Below are 21622 nucleotides of genomic sequence, written 5' to 3'. Positions count from 1 at the left end.
ATGGTTGATAATGTCGACAATATTAAATGCTCTTCTAATATTATCTCCTGCGAACCTTCCTCTGATGAAGCCTACCTGGTCCGGATGGATCAATGCTGGCATAAGGACTGAGAGTCTATTGGCTAAGATTTTTGTACAGATTTTTAGATCAATATTTAAAAGGGAAATAGGCCTATAGCTCCTATAATCCAAAGGGTCTTTTTGGGGTTTAGGCATAACTACCATATGTGATTGTAAAAAGGAAGAGGGGATTTGTTCAGATAATAAAAATGCATTATATAGGCCTAGCAATTTTGGAATAAGAACATCTGCGTATTTTTTGTAATAAGCCCCCGAGAATCCATCCGGACCAGGTGCCTTATGTGGTTTAAGGGTCTTTAGAACCTGTATTAATTCCTCTCTATTGATAGGCATATGAAGGGATGATGCTTGGGTTTCGGATAACCTGGAGAGACCACAACTCCTCAGATAATTTTGAATTTTGTTGAGGGAAGGAGCTGAGGAAGAATTTGAATCATGTAGATTATATATAGAGGTGAAATATTTTTTAAAAATATCTGCGATTTTGCGTAAGTCGTATTGAGTGATCCCTTTATCGTCTTTAAGAGCAAAAACAGCGTTTCTAGCTTTTATGTCCCTCAGTTTTTTTGCTAATAATGTGTGTGCTTTGTTTCCTTTTTCATAAAATAATTGACGTGTGAACAGAATGGATCTTTCTACTTTTTTAAATAGGGCTTCTGAGAGTTCTTTTCGGACCTCTTGTACTTGCCTATATATCTCTGGAGAGGGGTTCTTTTTAAATCTTTCTTCCAAAGCAGTTATTTTAGTATATAGATTATCAATCATTCGCTGTGATTCTTTTTTACGTTTAGAGGCTAGGGCTATAATTTTCCCTCTAACAGTTGCTTTATGAGCCTCCCAAAGAATTGTTTGGGAACTAACTGAACCCTCATTGTGAGTGAAAAACTCCTGAATAACTTCCAAAATCTCTAAAGAAATGGAGTCATCCATGAGCAGACTATTGTTAAGCTTCCAAGACGAGGGGATTTGAAAATTATGAGCTAAATGGAGGTCAATATCAAGAGGAGCGTGATCAGACCACGATATGGGACCAATATGAATCCTTTTTTAGTGTAGATAGTAGTGTGGGGGATATAAAAAAGTAATCTATTCTTGTGAATGTACCATGATTGTGAGAGTAAAATGTATAATCAGTGTCCAAAGTGTTAAGGACTCTCCAGGCATCCAAAAACCCATAATGCTTTAATAGGTCCCTGAATCTCTGTGATAATTTACATATATCCGAAAAATTTAAGGGAAGAGTAGTTGATTTCCTGTCTCTAGTAGGGGAACAAACCATATTAAAATCTACTCCCATTATAACATTAGAGCAGTTAAAGGAGGAGATTTTCTTAAAGACCTTATCAATAAAAGCAACTTGACCCTCATTTGGGACATAAACTGATGCTAGAAGAAACAATGTCCCATGCAGTGAACCCTTTATAATTATATATCTTCCACCCGGGTCACTATATGTATCAGACACTACAAATGGGCAGTTATGCCTGACCAGGATTGCAACACCTGCTTTTTTTGTTGGTGCACTCGCTAAAAAAGAAAGTGGGTAATTTCTACTCTTAAGGTGGCCTGGGCCTGATTTAGAAAACTTGGTTTCCTGAAGTAATACGAAATCCGCTTTGGAACGCTCCAGGTCTCTTAAAGCAAGATATCTTTTACGTATTGAATTGAGACCTTTTGCGTTCAGTGTCAAAAACTTAACCATTTTCTAACATTAGGATGCAGCAATGTCTAATAATACAATATTCCAATAGGAAACCAAAATCAAGATATTGAACTATTACCTTCTGAATACTCAGGCCGCCCAGACTCTTTAAGATAGAAAAGAGGGAAAAAGAGAAGTTTGAAAGGAAATGACAGAAGTTTAGTAAAGAAGGAAGAAGAAGAAAGGGAAAGGTTAATAGGAACCCCACCGAACAATGGTGGGTAGCCCCACTTGCAGTTGACTGTGCCGTTATAAATCTTAAGAAAAATAATCCCAATACCTGCAAGTAGTGCAAAAACTTGTATTCTGTGGGATGTAATCTTACATCCCATGGGGTATGACCCACTTCATACCCTTGTTGAGGGAGCATGGAACACTCGCCCTAACAGCAGAACCCTTACCCAGACACTCCCCAGCCCGGATCATTTAGAATTCTGATTATCTTTATCTAGCCTATACATCTTCTATAGACATATATAAACATGTATATAAAAAATTAAGGAGTTGCTGGCACCCTAGCAGATTCTCTCTGCTCTTTAGGAGATGGAACAACAGGAGATAGCACTGGAGGGATATCTTTATCTTGAGAAGGTTTTTCCTCTGGACTTTTCGGGAGAGTGAGCCCCAAGCCTTTGAGTAAATCACCAGAGTCCGCAGGATCTGATATAGCGTGATAAACGCCGTCTTGCACAACAATTAGCTTGAAGGGGTAACCCCATCTGTACAGAATCCCTTTGTCCCGAAGTAGTGTAGTGACTGGACGAAGTTTACGGCGTTTCGCCAGTGTGATTGGAGATATATCACTCAGAATTTGAATTTTGGTGTCCAAAAACATATATGATTGCAAGTTTCTGGTGGCCAGTGAGATGATTTCCTTCGCTTCATAGTAATGAAACCGTACTATGATGTCTTTCAGTAACGGAGCGCCGATTGGCCTTGGGCCTAGTGCGCGGTGGGCCCTGTCAAGCCTCCACATCTCCTTCGGGGTTTCCGGGGAGAGAGATACACAAAGATCGTTTACATACTGTTTGATGTCCTGCGGTCAGACTGACTCCGGCACTCCTCTTATTCTTAGGTTTTGCCTTCTGTCCCGGTTCTCCTGGTCTTCCATCGACCGGTGTAGCATAGAAACAGAGTCTGTCAGCTTACTGTTTTCTGCCTCCAGGTAGTCGCAACGCTGCTGGAGTGTCGTCACCTCTTTCTCCAAGATAACTGTGCGGGAAAGAACCGAGGTAACATCTGCTTTTAATTCCGCGAAGGCCTCTGTGATTGTCTCCTTCATTGATTTAGATAGCCTTTCGTGAAGCTCAGCCAGACAACCCTCAAGCACACCTTTTGTAATGTATCCCGATGCAGGGTCCGTCTGTATATTCTTAGACGCCATCTTGAGGCGGGGAGACTGACCAGGCTTCTCGAGGAAACGATCAAGAATATTGTTGGCTCCACGCTTCTTTCCTCTTTTATTGCCCATAAAACGGTGGCAGATCACTTCCCCCGTCCGTCGATGTTTGTTCCGGGTGCCAACTCTAAAGATTAGGTGTAGTAAAATCGTTTAGATCCGAGCTAACATGCGGAGCTCCCAGGCTAGGCTGCCATCTTGGATCGCGTCGCGCATGCGCCCCCACAAAGTGCAGTTTTAAATGATAGTTTTTATTATTTAGTGAGAAAAAAACCTCAAAACCTACATGGTCCTGTGTGAGAAAGAAATTGCCCCCTGAACCTAATAACTGGTTGGGCCACCCTCAGCAGCAATAACTGCATTCAAGCATTTGCGATAACTTGCAACAAGTCTTTTAAAGAGCTCTGGAGGAATTTTGGCCCACTCATCTTTGCAGAATTGTTGTAATACAGCTTTGAGGGTTTTCTAGCATGAACCGCCTTTTTAAGGTCATGCCACAACATCTCAATAGGATTCAGGTCAGGACTTTGACTAGGCCACTCCAAAGTCTTCATTTTGTTTCTCTTCAGCCATTCAGAGGTGGATTTGCTGGTGTGTTTTGGGTCATTGTCCTGCTGCAGCACCCAAGATCGCTTCAGCTTGAGTTGACGAACAGATGGCCGGACTTTCTCCTTCAGGATTTTTTGGTAGACCGTAGAATTCATGGTTCCATCTATCACAGCAAGCCTTCCAGGTCCTGAAGCAGCAAAACAACTCCAGACCATGACACTACCACCACCATATTTTACTGTTGGTATGATGTTCTTTTGCTGAAATGCTGTGTTACTTCTACGCCAGATGTAACGGGACACGCACCTTCCAAAAAGTTCAACTTTTGTCTCGTCGCTCTACAAGGTATTTTCCCAAAAGTCTTGGCAATCATTGAGATGTTCTTTAGCAAAATTGAGACGAGCCTTAATGTTTTTTTTGCTTAAAAGTGGTTTGCGCCTTGGATATCTGCCATGCAGGCTGTTTTTGCCCAGTCTCTTTCTTATGGTGGAGTGGTGAACACTGACCTTAATTGAGGCAAGTGAGGCCTGCAGTTCTTTAGATGTTGTCCTGGGGTCTTTTGTGGCCTCTCGGATGACTTTTCTCTGCGCTCTTGGGGTCATTTTGGTCGGCCGGCCACTCCTGGGAAGGTTCATCACTGTTCCATGTTTTTGCCATTTGTGGATAATGGCTCACACTGTGGTTCGCTGGAGTCCCAAAGCTTTAGGAATGGCTTTATAACCTTTACCAGACTGATAGATCTCAATTACTTTTGTTCTCATTTGTTCCTGAATTTCTTTGGATCTGGGCATGATGTCTAGCTTTTGAGGTGCTTTTGGTCTACTTCTCTGTGTCAGATAGCTCCTATTTAAGTGATTTCTTGATTGAAACAGGTGTGGCAGTAATCAGGCCTGGGGGTGACTACAGAAATTGAACTCAGGTGTGATAAACCACAGTTAAGTTATTTTTTAACAAGGGGGGCAATCACTTTTTCACACAGGGCCATGTAGATTTGGAGTTTTTTTTCTTAGTAAATAATAAAAACCATCATTTAAAACTGCATTTTGTGTTCAATTATGTTATCTTTGACTAATAGTTAACGGTTTTTGATGAGCAGAAACATTTAAGTGTGACAAACATGCAAAAGAATAAGAAATCAGGAAGGGGGCAAATAGTTTTTCACATCACTGTATATACTCCAACATACAGCGCAACGCGTTTCACGGGTATATCCCCGTTTATTCAGGCAATAACGAACAGGAGTACACACAGTGCAGTCTTAAGGTCACGATAAGGACAGATAGTACAGTAAAATCATGTACTACATTATCGATGACACCCACTTTTACTTTAAGTATCCTGCTTTCAAAATCAGAAATACTTCTTATATGTATATATTGGTATGTAACCCCGCCCTCATGATGTCATGAAGCCTTCTCCTCCCAGTGCACTCGGATACCAGGTGTCGTTTCTACTCACTTCAGAGCTAGCAACAAACATTCCGCAGTGATGTACCTATCAGCAGTAAAGCTGTCACCACCTGTGATAAATTGAAGAATGTATATCGGGGTGAGGAAAGATTTTTGCAATGGACAAACACTGACTAAGCAATTTTATACATAACATTATATACAGTAAAGTTCCTAAGCATCCTTTTCTCTATATATTCCTATTATTTTACTTTGGACTGTTTTTTTGTTAGCATTTATTTTTGTGTAACAATCAATGCATTTTCCTCTTTTCTTTAATAAGTTGTAACATCATTAAGGCTATCTCTGTTTTGAGTACAGTATTTATAGTACTGAACCTGCCTCTATGCGCTATGATAGTAAAATGGTGGGTGCAACTCTTTGTCATTCTGCAGGATTACAGATTGCCCAGCAAGCTCATGGTAAACCAGAACTCCTAGGAGTGTTTAAGGGACTGAAAACGATCAAAAAGCCTCCTTACCAAGATGCAAAACAAGAGCTTGCCTTCTTAAAACAGAAGGTGCTGTATTTGGGATTATTCAGAGCTCACTCCAACCTGAATAATCGCAAATGCCTTCTGTTTTAAGAAGGCAAACTTCTGTCATTCTGCAGGAGTGAGCAAGAGCTGACACAGACCTGGCTTACTTTGTAGAAATGGCTTGCGTGCCATGTCCCCGCTTAATGAACACGTGGCGGACGGTACCTGTGTGTGTATGGGTACGGGCTGTCAGTTGGGAAAATATTGTCCGTAACACTCCTTCGAAATTTTTGGTACATACAGTACTTTGTGACCTGACTGATGGAATTTTGAGGGGCTTTTAGGAGGGGCGATGTAAAAAGTTTTCTCACACTAGTTTCCAGTAAAATCCTCAAAAACCTAGCTAGCCATGGTATATTGCAGTAGTATGATATCATTCAACTGTGAGTTCTTATGGGGGACAATAAGACATGTGGGCCCATATACAATTAACTTTTTCTCCTGAGTTTTCTCCTAAGTTATAACTTCAAAATTGTCAATAAAATGCCTTCTAAATTACCAGGAAGCAAGAAAATACTTAAAATAATTTTGATGGTACTTTTCCACCTACATTTTGGTACGTTTTCAATTGCTAAAAGATGAAAAGTTATTCTAAATAGAAGATGAAATTGTATCTACCGTATATACTCGGATACAAGTCGACCCCGTGTATAAGTCGACCCCCAAAATTTGACCCTCACAAGGTGGATTTTTCCAATTATTTAAGTGTAAGTCTATAGGTAAGCCAGCCAGGTATCTGCCTCCAGTATAGGTAGCCAGCATAGGTAGGCAGCCAGGTATAGTTGCCCCCAGTATAGGAAGGTAGCCAGTATAGTTGCCAGTAGCATAGGTAGGTAGCCAGTATAGTTGCCAGTAGCATAGGTAGGTAGCCAGTATAGTTGCCAGTAGCATAGGTAGGTAGCCATTATAGTTACCATTAGCATAGGTAGGTAGCCAGTATAGTTGCCAGTAGCATAGGTAGGTAGCCAGTATAGTTGCCAGTAGCATAGGTAGGTAGCCAGTATAGTTGCCATCAGCATAGGTAGGTAGCCAGTATAGTTGCCAGTAGCATAGGTAGGTAGCCAGTATAGTTGCCAGTAGCATAGGTAGGTAGCCAGTATAGTTGCCAGTAGCATAGGTAGGTAGCCAGTATAGTTGCCCCTAGCATTGGTAGGTAGCCAGTACAGTTGCCCCCATGTATAGGCTGCAGCGGTGGGGAGAGCGGGCATGGAGGCAAACATCTCACCTTCTATCCTCCATCTACTTCCTCTCCCAGGCATCCCATGCGTTGATACCAGCGTTTCCTGTGATGATATCATCACAGGAGACGCTGGTATCAGCACAAGGGGATGCGTGGTAAAGGAAAGTAGATGGAGGATAGAGGCTGTGGAAGGTGGGATGTTTGCCTCCATGCCCGCTCTCCCCGCCGCTGCAGCAGTCTCCTCTCACCATCCACCGCTGGGCGCAGTCTCCTCTCTTCTGCTCGCTTCTCCTCCACTCGCGCGGTAACTTCCGCTCCCGACGTCATGTGACATCGGGAGCCGGACCATCTCTTAAGGGGGTAGACGCGCGAGTGAGGGAGAAAAGAGGAAAAGAGAGGACACTGCGCCCAGCGATGAATGGTGAGTAACCCCTCCACACACACACACCCCACATCCATATCACACACCCTCACCCCACTCAGGCTGTAAGTCGCAAAATTTAGGACTATGCAACTATAAGTCAATCCCCCCCACTTTTGTACTTTGAATCAGTCCTAAATTTTGCGACTTATACCCGAGTATATACGGTACTAGGAGATAACTCAGGAGAAAAAGTTAATTGTATATGGGTCATGGTAGCAAAGCCAGAACTCCCTTCCCTGTTGTTTCTTGCACCTGCTGTATATTTATTAGAAAACTGTTTGTTGTATAGTCATACTTATGTTGTACACCCTTTATCTAAGGCTAGGCTCACACCAGATACAAAATCATAATGTTTTTCTCAACTGAGATCAACGAGATTAATGGATAAATGGACATGTCAGTGGATCCAGTGTAATCTATTCTATAGGACCTGTTCAGACATGCACACTCTCAACGCAGGGACGACCTCCACGACTCTTCCGGACACCACTACGTATGTCTACGGCAGCAATCAATGCCTATAGAGATGGACTACATCCTTTATGGCTAGTGCATTGCCATTGAAAAATGGACGGGTACAGTAGGGGCTCCTCTTTGGATGCCGGGAATGCCAAGAGGGTGGTGTTGGAGGAAGTTCCAAAAACAGCAGGAGGAGAGAGGAAATTCCTGCACTGGTTGCTGGAATCGTGTATCCTCAATCCAGTTTCTTAAACTAGGGTTAAAATCAATCACCCAAAGGTATTGCATTATTGTTTGGGGCCCATTTTAAGACAAGTTAACCACAGAACAGGTTAGCAAACACAGAAGTATTTCTTGCAGTAGGGATCTACAAGGTCACACTGAGGGAACATGAGTCACTACAATAACCATTCTGGCACTCGAAGGTCTGAAACGCCTGATTAATGCCAGTGTGTGTAATAAAAAGCGGCACTTTGACAAGGGACACAAAAAGGTCAGAGACATTTTTAATAAGAAAAGGCTGAAATGTTAGAGATTATGAGAATGGCGATCTGCTGGCCAAGATAAAACGAAGCGGTGCTACAAGAGTGACTTTGTGAAATAACAAAACAAGCAGGGGAGATAGGGATACACAAGGAAACACTGACACAGGAAGTGTGTGGGAGAAGAGTGGGTGAACATTGCGAGATAATGGAAGTGGCAGTAGCTTTCCTGTAAATTATGGAATGTACAGTGCAGGAGAGGGGTAAGGAGGTGAACTGCTTACTGCCAGCTCCTGAAGCACGTAATGCTAATGCTGTAAACAAGGCTGAGAGCAGTAAGAGGAGCTGGTAGCTCTGTCTGCAGTGTACAGCAGCACTGACAGAATCTGCAGGAATAATGAAGCCTAAAACCAACGTAAGGTCTGCCGTCATGACTTATAAACGTGTTAAAGGAGGGAATTCATGATAAATTCACTAAATCGACCTCACATTGGCATGGGTTTAATTGTTATGACTCTCACACCTACGGCTTCTAGCAGCTGCTGTAAATTTATTGGAAACTAACTTGTAGTAATTGTCCTACTTATTGAGTTCTCCTTTTGTCTTATGTATCCATGTCTTGTAATTATATTGTGCAGTGCTACTATATAAATGAATAATAATTATAATAATCTTGTACCAGATGAGGCTGAAAGAATATCAGTAAAGTGCTGTTACGCATATTTTACTATCGGTTTTGTGATGGTACTTACTTTTGTTGGGGCTTTTGTGCACTGTTCACTTGCTTCTATAAATTGATATTAACCCATAATACAGACAATAAAGCGTTACTGATTTTACTTGCTGTAAAGATATCTGACAACCTATACGTGGCTTCTTAATAATATTTGTGTTACACAAGCACTTATCAGTAAAGGAAATTGGTATTGTGTAAATTGATATTTCTTATTTCTTTAATTCATGTTTGGAACAAAAAATACTGTATTTTTGGACTATAAGACTCACTTTTTCTCCCCAAAAGTGGGTAAAAAAGTCACTGCGTCTTATAGTCCAAATGCAGGGAGTTAATGACTTGTGAACGCCTGCCAATACGAACTTCCAACCCGCCGCAGTGTTGGGGACTCCCTGTTCTGTGCCCATGCAGAGGAGGTTTGGAGTAATCCATAAGATGCCCCTTCACCATGGATGCACCACGTTTAGTATATATTTTTCCCCCTGGCTTTTGTCCTCTAAACATAGTTGCGTCTTATGGTTAGGAGCGGCTTATAGTCCAAAAAATACGGTAATTAGGTGAAATATGAAACGTTATCTATGAATATTTCCCATTTACTGTTTATGGCCAACAGAGAGTTAAACAAAAGACTAGATGAGATAACATCACTATGCAGGCTGTGCCAGACAGATGCAACACATTGCTCCTATTTACTTAATTTATATGTAGGGTGTCTCCTGACATGCAGGCAGTGCTGGGCACTCTTATTAGGATTACTTTGCAAATGGCCTTTCATGGTAAATTAATGTGGAATAACATTTGATATAAATGGTGTAAAAATGTTATGTCATCAGTTTACAAACTCTTATTCATTCTTTTATGTGTCTCTGTTACAGAAGGGCTTGGTTCTGACCCATGTTGCCCACATCCAGTCCCTGGAGCAGCAGTTACAGTTGTGTACTGAGCCACACCCATTCCCAGGTTCTGGCCTATCTGAACCAAACATGCAGTACCTGTCTCTGCACCACGGGCCCAACATGTCACATGGTGAGTTTGTGGAACTGAGGAATCTCACATAATACCAGATACTAGTCAGACAATGAAGGAAAAAGCAACACTTATGCCAACTAGGATGAACAGCGCCATACTATAGCAAAATGAGGATGATGATGCATCTGTGTGTCAGCAGTGGTTTCATAATATCTTCATCATTTTACCCATAGACCTTGCTAGTAGGCATCTCCTCTAATCTGTCTCGTCTCTGTAGAGCCACTCAATGTACTGTGTAGCCAGTCAATGAGTTCTTCTCTAGTTAGATCATATATGTGCCACCTACGGCTTCTGTATGGCTAATGTCAACATCTTATTTACAGCGGTCACAATGGCTAGTCTGAAACTGGGGTTTGGAGGTGGAAGAATTGTACACAGTTTTAGTTGATGTCTGCATTTGTTATAAAGGGTACATGGTGGAAGCACATGTTCATTACAAGGGGTCCAAGATTAATAATCCAAACATTTGTATAGCGCTTTTCTCCTGTTGGACTCAAAGTGCTCAAGAGCTGCAGCCACTGGGACATGCTCAAGAGGCCACCCTGCAGTGCTAGGGAGTCTTGCCTTGAATTCCTTACTGAATAGGTACTGACCCTAGCCAGGATTTGAACCCTGGTCTCAATCTCAGAACATGGCTACACCAGTATATTACCACTGGTGTATAGGAACGTGGCTTAGTCACACCAGTGAAAATTTAGGAGTAGGACGGGGGAGCATGTCTGTAGCACTCAAAAATGACATTAGACAATGCTATAGTCTTAGTGTTTTATCTTTTTTTTTTTTTAAGAAAATGTAAACTAGCATTATCTCAGTGTCTTCCACTGATTTTGTAATTTATAATACCAATACCATTCACACTACACACAATAAAGCAAACTTGACAACAGACTCCATGAGGAAATCTTGCTGGCTGATGTAGCCCTAATCGTAGTCATGTGATCAATCAGCCAGCCACTGGGGAGGCAAGATCAGGAGGCTCCACTAAGAATGTGAAAGCTTATTGGTCAGTCTTTTTCATGACATGACAGAGGGATTACTGACCCACAGATATCTGGTCTATGTCTGCTAATACATAATAAGAAGCACATTTTTAGTGTGTGGTAGGCATACTCTGCTAATTGTTGACGTTTAGTTTGGTGGCATTCACTTTAACTTATCAGTTTGTATTTGCCTTCATATTATATTCTTTCTGTAGTTTTAGAACACCCTATGAACTGGCAGGCTCCTCGTAGTCTGGACTTGCAGCGTGACATGGCAGCACAGAGGCGGGACACGGAGCTGGAAGAGGCGAGGAGAGATCTGCAGAATGCTCAGAGGAGAGAGAAGCAGCTGAAGGAGGATATTCTGCGTCTGGAGGAAGAGCTGAAGCAGCTGCAGGAGGCTCGGGAGCAGGTCAGGAAACCAGCGCAGCAATTGTTTTACAGCAAATAATTCTGGAGATGTAATTAGACAAGTTACTATAAGTGGGCCACAAATGATTGGCCCGTATGGGAAAAATCTTTATTAGGTAGGACGTTTGAGAAGGCAGCTGTCTGGAGTGTCTGTAAAAGTGCCCAGATGATGTATGGGCAGATCAACAAAGAGACAGATCTCTCTCTGATCGAATCTGATCAGTGAAATCTGTTGCCTGTCCATACACTGCAAGCTGATTTCCAACAGGGTTGCTCTCATGAGTAATCATGAAAGATTACCTGTGATTCAAATGAGGCTTAATTGGTGCAGGTGTGCGGCATGGATACAAGGGGTTATTTACCCATAATTCCACCATCCGCCCTGCATTCCAAACAGCTTGCACGGGTCCTATTGGTCGTGTTGCAAGCCTCACACTGGCGCACTTCCTCCTTCCGGCTTGAAGTAGGAAGGGAGCCGTGATGAGGCTTGCAATGCGGCCAATAGGACGTGTGCAAGCTGTTTGGAACACAGGGAGGATGGTGGAATTATAAGTAAATAACCCCTTGTATCCCCGCCGCACACCTGTGCAAATTAAGCCTCATCTGAATCACGGGTGATTACTCGTGAGAGAAACCCTGATTCCCAATCAATTTCAGCATGACATGCTCGATCGGGTGTGTGGCAGTAATGGCATACTATATCAGGACGAGTTACGAACGCAACATAACCCCCAGCGCTGTCCCCCCTAGTGTAAAATGTGCCCTGTGCGGGCTCCAGTGAATCTTATTATACAGACGACGCTTCGGAATTCACATTGGCAATGACAAGCCGGGATGGCAGACGGGGTAGAGTGTCAGCTTCCTGGCCAATAGCTTTTTGTTCCCAAAAGCAGATGCCATATTAATATAGCTTTAACATTCATAAGCTTTGGCAGTGATGAAATGTTATATGTTACCTTTTATGTTACATACTTTCAAATAAACAAGTCTGTTAAAATGCAAATTAGAGGAGTCGGAGCCGGTGGAATCTGATAGAGAGTGATATGGCTATTCTGTGTACTAACGTGTCACATGATATAGAGTGATATGGGTACTCTGTATACTAGCATGTCATATGATATAGTGTGATATGGGTACTTTGTGTACCAATGTGTCACATGATATGTATACTCTGTTTACTAACGAGTCACATGATATGATGTGTATACTATATCATGTGACATGGGTACTGACATGTCACATGATAGAGAGTGATATAAGTACTCACATGATATAGTGTGTAGGGTGCTTGGAGTTGGGTTGTAGCATAGTGCCTGTGAATGTTGTGCTGGATGTTCATTCTGCATATGATAACATATGGCTGTCTATCCATTGTCACTGCATTACACTGATTTTATTTTTCCTCTTAAGTTGCAGTGTGTTATTGCAATATCTACGTAAACACAATGGGATTGATTCACTAACAATAGCGCTGCCAAACAGCACGAGTGAGTTACAGTTACGAGCACTAATATAGCAGCGCTACTTACTTTTTACTCCGAACACTCTACGCGCTGCCTGTCACTTGACAGGCAGCCTATTGGGCCAATCAAAGTGCGGGGATCACGTTCTTTAAAGTGACTGGACCCGAAGGGGCTAAGAGCGAGACGAGTGCAGCGCCCTTTATTGGCAGGGAGCGGGCATAAGTTACCAGTGCTCGCTATGCTGCACTACCGCTCCACTGACTGTGCTTAATTATGCACGCTACGCTGCCACTATCCCGGGTAGAGTGCTTGGAGTAAAAAGTAGAGGTGTTATATTAATGTTCGTAACTTTAATTTACTTGCGCTGTTTGGCAATGCTATTGTTAGTGAATAACCCCAATGTGATTTATTGAATTTTGGACTAAATGAGAGAATCCTCTGAGTATTCGTTCACATTTGTCTCCATAATTGCCATTATTATTTTGATGTCTTTTACATGTTGTTACACTGTCTTTTCTTTATTGTCTTGTTTACACAGTCTATTTAGTGAGCTGCTCTGCATGTAAAACCCATCACCAGCACACTGAGAAGGCGCTAATTTGTACATTGAAACAATATCCTGGCACACCCCTATTTTGCTTTCAAATATTTTATTGAACAAAGTAAAAGCACGACAAAGTTATATAGAACATCATCTATTGAGGTTAATTTAACAGAAGCTTCTATCCATCTTGGATCTTAGGGATCATCCGTAACAATATTATGTTAAGAGTCTTATTACATGTAATCTCAGCTATTAAATTTTATGACCGTACAGTCTTATATTCCTTGCAACCAAACATGGGACCCAAAGTGCTGAAGGCAGTGAATCAGGATGACAGCCAGACAGTTATGTCTTTATTAGGTGGAGGTTGTGAGGTATCCAGGTGATCACCAGTTATCTTTCAGACCCAATACCACGATCTTCACCTTTAGCCAAGCCCCGGCTTGAGCGCGAGACTGCTTATGTTTACGCAACTTTGGTTGCCCCCAGTACTTATTTGTGCAAAGTATTTGGATCTGAGGCCGAGGTAACCAATGAAGCACCCAAAAACCCAGCTAATACAGAGTCCAGGAATGAGGCCAAAGTTCATATACAGGTCAGATGACTTACTAATACAAGGTTTAAACAAACTCTTAAGTCAAGAACCAGCCAGAGGTCATACACAGAACATCCAGCAGACAGGCAGATGAACCAGGGGATGAGACAGAAGCTTAGTCAAACAAAACAAAGGTCAATCCAGGCAGCAAACTAGCAAAAGTCAGTTGGCACACAGAGCAATATGAAAGCACACCCTTCACTGAACAGGAAACTGAACAATGTAATGGGCATGGAGCCCAGGCAGGAAAGGACTTTTATAACACAGGCAGCCAATCAGAGAGCAGATGAGAACCAGACTCACCTAGTAAATAATAAACCAAATGAGAGCCAGGTAAGCTTGCTGTAATGCCTTAAAGAGAACCCGAGGTGTGTTTAAAGAATGTTATCTGCATACAGAGGCTGGATCTGCCTATACAGCCCAGCCTCTGTTGCTATCCCAAACCCCACTAAGGTCCCCCTGCTTTCTGCAATCCCTCATAAATCGCAGCCGTGCTGTGAGGCTGTGTTTACATCTGTAGAGTCAGTCTCATCTGCTCCCCCGCCTCCTGCATAGCTCCTTTCCCTGCCCCTGTCACTTCCCTCCAATCAGCAGGGAGGGAAGGGATGCAGGCGGGGACTGGAGTTCTGCAGGAGGCGGGGAGAGCAGCAGACTGACACTATAGAGATAAACACAGCCAGCTCTGACAAGCTGTGTGTCAGCAGCGTGGCTGTGATTTATGAGGGATTGCAGAGTGCAGGGGGACCTTAGGGGGGTTTGGGATAGCAACAGAGGCTGGGCTGTATAGGCAGATCCAGCCTCTGTATGCAGATAATATTCTTCAAACCCACCTCGGGTTCTCTTTAAGCTGTCACTGGGTGACAGCAGCAACACTCCTCCTAGATCTCAGTCTGACAGGCGTAGATAGAATGAACAGGAACGTACAATGCGAGTGCGTGTATGTCAACAATTTACTAAGTTCCGATTTCTAACAGAGGTGTTCAAACTTCTCCCAGAACAGCTTCTCTTAACTACATTCTAGAACTAATTTATTTAAAGATGAGCTGCCTTTCTGTTCTTATGATTATAAAATAAGCCCTGCATCTGATTGGTTGATATAAGCCACACCTCCACTTTTTATGATGGCATTTTATGCTAACTAGGTTATATTGTGTTGTTATATTTGATTGGGCTGTGAACTCTCACATGAGCTTTGGTTGCTGATGTGTTCCTGTGTCACTGTTACTGTAGGAGCTGGCTACTGGACAGACCCAGAGGGAGATGGCATGGCTGAAGGAGGTGGGAGATGACCAGTAAGTAACCTGCTGTTCCCTTATCTGGATTGCATCAATGTGTTTTATCATTGGTAAACATCTGGTTTCATGGAAGGGTAATTACACTAATGTCACAAGCCTAGATCAGTGCTGCGGATTTTTTTTCGTAATATGAGGTTATTGAAAATTATCTTTCCATTGCAGTTTAGAACCAGCTCAAAGTTTCCCCCTAAAAAGCCTACAAAATGCTCTTCTTTGCTACCAAGGCAAAAGCACTTTGGAGTACAGGCTATTTCCACAAACTTCCACCTCATTGTATGAATAATAAGCTGCAGAGTATACTCCGGTACAAAAAATTGGGTGTGGTGAAGTGAGTGTAATGTACAAGATACAGGGCTAAATTCTCTAGCCACCATTTTAAATTATCTCCATATGCTGCATCCATACAATTTGCCTTATATACTATTATGACACAAGCAACTATTGCTGGTCCTTGTGCAAGAGCATCTCTGGTCATACAAAATTCACAGCACAAGCTTACCACAATTTTGCAGTATGAAGGCCAAATCTGTTTAATGCATGTTCAGTCTGTTTACCATTTGTAGTGCATATACTGGTAAAATTGGATAACATTGGCAATTAACATTGTTCTCTGCACAATAACCTCTCAAAATCCACCTACGCATCATGTGACATAACCAATTTTATGGGGCCATTTTGTAGAACACTAGATCAAGCAAACAATGAGGAACCTCTAAGGCCCACGGGGGACAGATTTTTAACTCACTGGAGGGAGATTTCCCATGTCCTTCTCGAGACCACTGATCCAGCGATGGGACACTCTGAAAGTTCATGGCTGCGCTCCCGTCAGTAAACGAGCATGGGCGTTCTTGTGACGTCTGGCGCCTACGCAGTTGCCTGGAGTCACTTGGGCTCCGAATTTTCCAGCTCCATGCCTGCGCAGTGTGGCTACGCTTGTTCATAGACTGGAACACTCTTCCCCAAGCCCTGGTCATACAGGTTGGGGGATCCCAGCGCAGGATCAGCGGAGCAGAGGAGGATGGGAGAAGTTTCTGGATTATCAAGAAGCTTTCCTCTACTGTGGTAAGTATCCATTTGGCACACTTTTTTCCCCTGCAGGTACACTTTAAGTGCTAGATAATTTAGCATGGTCTTTCTTGCTTGTGACCCCCTCTATATTTTCTCCTAGGAGAGATTTTTCATATTCTGTTTAAAATAACTTTTCAGCACTCAGCAATAAAGAAAAGTTTCAAAAAGTACTGTCGGAATTATTTTGAGTATTTTCTTGCTTGCTGGTGACTGAAAAGGCAGTTTATTGAAAGGATGTAAAAATATCATATAGGAAAAAACTTAGGAGGAAAAGGGAATTGCATAAGGTTTAAAAAGATTCCTCAGCTGTCATTAGCTTTGGTAGCTTCTGAGTCACATACCTACAACAAGTTTGCAGAAAGTAAAGTCACATATATGAGTCAGTATACTTCATTAGCTCGCTAGTTCTATGTCCATGATTCAGAGAGTATAAAGAGCGTGTGAAAACCAGGCAGAAGTAGGAAGAAGTATGAGAACACTTCCATATTTATTATTAAGTTTCCTTCTAAAGGCTGCATAGACCTCTGACCACTGTGACCAACCAAATATGTGAGCAAACAGATGTGTAGGGATGGTCAGTGGGATGCTGCTAATGCCCAAGTTAATGCAAACGTTATGCTATTTTTAGCAACTCTTTTACAGATTCAGAATGCTCCAATTGGGATGCATCAGTTCTCATTCAGCATCCCTACAAAGGGAGGGAAAGAAAAAGAGAGCAGGCAGTACATAGTTGGTTCAGCCTTCTTAAAGGGAACCTGAAGTGAGAGGAATAGGGAGGCTGCCTTCTTTATTCTCTATAACAGGGCTTTTCAACCTATTCAATAATTGTACCACTTTTATCGCCTGAAAATGTTCAAGTGCCACCAGTGTGCCTGCACAGTAGATTGGACGTGATGGGGCTTAGCTGTTTCTGGTGGAGCCTGAACGGAGAGCAGCATAGCGCATGCGCACACACCGACGAGGAGAACTTTGGGGCTCCCAGCGCTGGATATCATCTACTGAGAAGGAAGGGAGAAGCCTCTTTAGGATACAAAGGCCTTCCCTTCCCTGTGGTATGTACACCCCAGCGCACTTTTTTCTTACAGGTACACTTTAAGAAAAAAGGGCATATTGGAGGGGAAAAGTAAGGAGGCATTGGTGGGGAAAAAGACTATAGTTGGATTGCTAGCCTACAGATTGTCAGTATTGGCAATCTGGAGGTAGATTGGCAATATAGGTAGCCTTACAAATCCCCCCCCCCTTCATTATAGGTAGCCTAGTCCGACCACCAGAGACTGAGAGCTGGGCAGTGACTCACCACAAAGTTTGGCTCCCCCCTTGCTCACTCCTTGCTGTGCTGCCGTGCAAAATAGTTCATATCTCAGATCATTGGTAAGCCAGCCGCAGTGAATAGACAGCCAGGCAAACGGTGCACGGTGACGGCGTGTATACTTCAAATACAGGAAGTGAGCAGTGATGTGATTTCTGTATCTGCACCATTACTGTGCACCGGTCGCCTGGCCGTCTCTTCCCCACTGATCTGGGGTCTGATGTATGCTGCAGAGCAGTACAGCAAGGAGCAAGGGAGGGGGAGCCAAACTTTGTGGAGGCAGGACAGGACTAGGACAAGTGGCATGTGGGCAATAAAGTGGCAGGCCAGCCTGGTGTGTACCACCTGGCCAACAGCAAAGTACCACCGGTGGTACGCGTGCCACAGGTGCAAAGCCCTGTCCTATAAGACAATGCCAGTTCCCTGACTAGTGCTCTGCCTCTAATGCTATTAGTCACTGGCCCAGAAAGACCATGCAGATCAGATGCTGTGACTTTGACTCTACTGGCTGAATGCTTGTTGCAGGTGTGTGACTCAAACACAACAAAATCAAAAAGCGCTCCATGACAGCCAAGTAACTGGCATTGGTTATAGTGGAATGAAAATATTCTGTATTCCGCTAACTTCAGGTTCCCTTAAAGGTGGAAGCTGCGTTTTACCAGATTGTTTAACTCATTTGATCAAAGCTACCAAAAAAATTATCACAAAACATGTATGTACACATTTATTTTTGTTGACTGAGGTCGCTTTCACAGTGGGACGTTGCGGAGCTGTGTTATAAAGTCTTATAACGCAGCTTACCCCACTGCAATGATAATCCTTTGTGACCTTCACAGTGAGACGTTAGCGTTGAAAAATGTTGCGTTATGGTAACTCACTACTTGCAGTGCGTTACCTCTTAACGCAGACGCGTTGCGACTTTAACGTCACATTAAAACGCAACGTCCCACTGTGAATATATCCTAAAAGATTTTCTATTTTATTTTTTTTTTGTATTTTAACCTATTTTGGTTCCTGGACGTAGAAACTACGTCCAGGAACCATGCGCGCTCCCGCAGGCGATCGCGCGCATGCACGCCCGCTCCCGGCCCGCTGTTTGTTAGCCAGGAAATCAGTGAATCGGGCTATGGTGATCGATCACTGATTTATCTCCCACGCTGAAAAAGCGACAGCTTCTCTCGGAAGCTGCGCCTTTTCTGGCTGTTACCTCCCCCATGCGTCGCTCTAAGCGTATGTTACGCTTAGAGTGACGTCATGTAAACAAACTCATGGCCGCCATCTTGTGGCCAAAAAGTAAAACTACGACTAAAAGTAAAAAAAAATAAAAATCAACACACATTTACATTATAAACCTATAGTTTACATCCCACCCTCCCAAAACTACCCAAATAAAATTTTTAATATAAAAAAAAAAAAAAAACCATTACAATAATAAAAAAAACATGTAAATATTTACCTAAGGGTCTAAACTTTTTAAATATCAATGTAAAGATGATATATTTCTATATTTTTTTAATTTTAAACTTGTAAATAGTGATAGATGCAAAACTGAAAAAATGCACCTTTATTTCCAAATAAAATATTGTCGCCATACATTGTGATAGGGACATAATTTTAACGGTGTAATAACCGGGACATATGGGCAAATACAATACGTGAGTTTTAATTATGGAGGCATGTATTATTTTAAAACTATAGTGGCTGAAAACTGAGAAATAATGATTTTTCCGTTTTTTTCTTATTCTTCCTGTTAAAATGCATTTACAGTAAAGTGGCTCTTAGCAAAATGTACCCCCCAAAGAAAGCCTAATTGGTGGCGGAAAAAACAAGATATAGATCAGTTCATTGTGATAAGTAGTGATAAAGTTATAGGCTAATGAATGGGAGGTGAACATTTCTCAAGTGAAAACGACGGAACGCGAATGGGTTAAGTAAAGAATTGAATATAGTAAAACATGCAAACATCCATATTTTGTAATCATTTTGGGTTAAAATTTTGGTTGTACAAGTTGGCATTTCTTCTAGCCATCTGCCAGGACTGCCATTGTTGCAGTGGGGACTCCTTTGAAGTTTTAGCTGCAGGACACTGCTCACTCCCCCTCCCCTCTTCATAGAGCAGAAGCTCTCCTAGGAGCGTTCTCCCCCTCCCCTCTTCATAGAGCAGAAGCTCTCCTAGAAGCGTCCTCCCCCTCCCCTCTTCATAGAGCAGAAGCTCTCCTAGGAGTGTCCTCCCCCTCCCCTCTTCATAGAGCAGAAGCTCTCCTAGGAGCGTCCTCCCCCTCCCCTCGTCATAGAGCAGAAGCTCTCCTAGGAGCATCCTCCTCTCTTCATAGAGCAGAAGCTCTCCTAGGAGCCTCCTCCCCTCTTCATAGAGCAGAAGCTCTCCTAGGAGCGTCCTCCCCTCTTCATAGAGCAGAAGCTCTCCTAGGAGCGTCCTCCCTTCTTCATAGAGCAGAAGCTCTCCTAGGAGCGTCCTCCCCCTCCCCTGTTCATAGAGCAGAAGCTCTCCTAGGAGCGTCCTCCCCCTTCATAGAGCAGAAGCTCTCCTAGGAGCGTCCTCCCACTGCCCTCTTCATAGAGCAGAAGCTCTTCTAGGAGCAGAGAGCATGTCTGAACAGCACTTGTTTCTGAATAGTCACTCCTAACAATAATGTGGAGTGACAATAAATTCAAATGAATACTTTTATGCATGACTTTAGTGTTCACTAAGAGCAGATGGTCTATAGTTGGCTTTAGTGTTGAGCAGAAAGTTTGGCTAATGTGCCAACTTGTACTTAAGCGATGCTTAACAGCTCAAAAAAAAAGTAGTATCCGATTAGTAGGTCCTTAGATGAGTATTCAACACTACTGCCTTTGGTTTCCTAACCACTGCTTCCTCAATTGGGTAAGGCTCAGTTCACACTAGAACCCCCCAATAATGACATTTTTTGTCCATTTTATGGATCACAAAAACTGACAGTAAATGGATCGTATGTTATTAATAAGATTCAGATCGGATGTGACCAAAAATTAAAAACCTTGAACTGCACTATTTTTTTGGATAAGTGGATCTGTTTCCCATAGAAGCTGGTGGAACTGCATCCTACAAGGACTTAAATGGACCACAATCCAGCTGACCATTTTGTGATCCGGCCCCATTGTGGCCTGTGCATAAGGGTAGATGTACACGTCTCCTCTGAACCCTCATTGCTTTTATACTGAAGTCAGTTAAGGGTTAGTGATCCCTATTCCGAGCTGATACATGTCAGTAAAGCAATTTTGACCACCTCATGTAGTATTAGATTTTGAATACTTTGAGCAGATTGTGTAGGTAAGCTTTCATATTACATATTTCATATTACATAGTAGTGATAAAATTGGCCAATTGGCCAAGGATTAACCAATCAAAATTGTATGTGTGTACCAGGCTTAAAGAGTCGAGTTTAAAGAAAAAAAAAAGACTTGGATACTCACCTAAGAAGAGGGAAAGCTCTGGATCCCAGAGCCTTTGCAGACCTCTCTCCATCTCCTGATCCCCTGCTGTCCCCTGTTCAAAATTGCAGCTTTGATACTCCTCAGAAGACTTCAGAAGCATTCTCCTCCGTGAGTGCTTCACAAGACATTGTGGGGGGGGGAGGGGGGGTGTCTGATGAAGGGAAGCACAGGATCGAGTATCTATGGGATCTAGTCCTTTTTTTTTTTTTTTTTTTTTTTTTTCAAAACCACTTCAGGGTCTCTTCACTTTAAGAGTCAGTGGCGTAGCTAGAAATTATGGGGCCCCATAGCAAAACTGTCATGGGGCACTAAGATGCAGGCACTCTTGAGCAACCAATGTCACTTGCCCCTACCCTATGGATATGAGTTGATTGGGCAGATTACATTCCCATGTAATGTACACTGTGTATAGTCTTTTGGGCTAATATACAGAAAGTCAGAGGGTGGAGAAACAATGGA

The 21622-nt window shown here is 42.7% G+C and overlaps 1 protein-coding gene across 1 annotated transcript in view; it reads left to right on the top strand.

Moving 5' to 3' along the window:
* The window catches only part of TBKBP1 (TBK1 binding protein 1), a 166007-nt gene that overhangs the window by 106112 nt on the left and 38273 nt on the right, over positions 1–21622 (top strand). The window contains exons 4-6 of the mRNA XM_068264146.1: positions 9871–10021; positions 11220–11416; positions 15248–15309. Of these exons, the coding sequence (XP_068120247.1) occupies positions 9871–10021; positions 11220–11416; positions 15248–15309 (410 nt within the window). The remainder of the gene's footprint in view (positions 1–9870; positions 10022–11219; positions 11417–15247; positions 15310–21622) is intronic.

Source organism: Hyperolius riggenbachi, chromosome 12, assembly GCF_040937935.1.
Source record: "Hyperolius riggenbachi isolate aHypRig1 chromosome 12, aHypRig1.pri, whole genome shotgun sequence".
NCBI classification, from domain to species: domain Eukaryota; kingdom Metazoa; phylum Chordata; class Amphibia; order Anura; family Hyperoliidae; genus Hyperolius; species Hyperolius riggenbachi.
The sequence above is the reverse complement of the archived record's forward strand: the minus strand, read 5'-3'. Positions and strand labels throughout refer to the sequence as shown.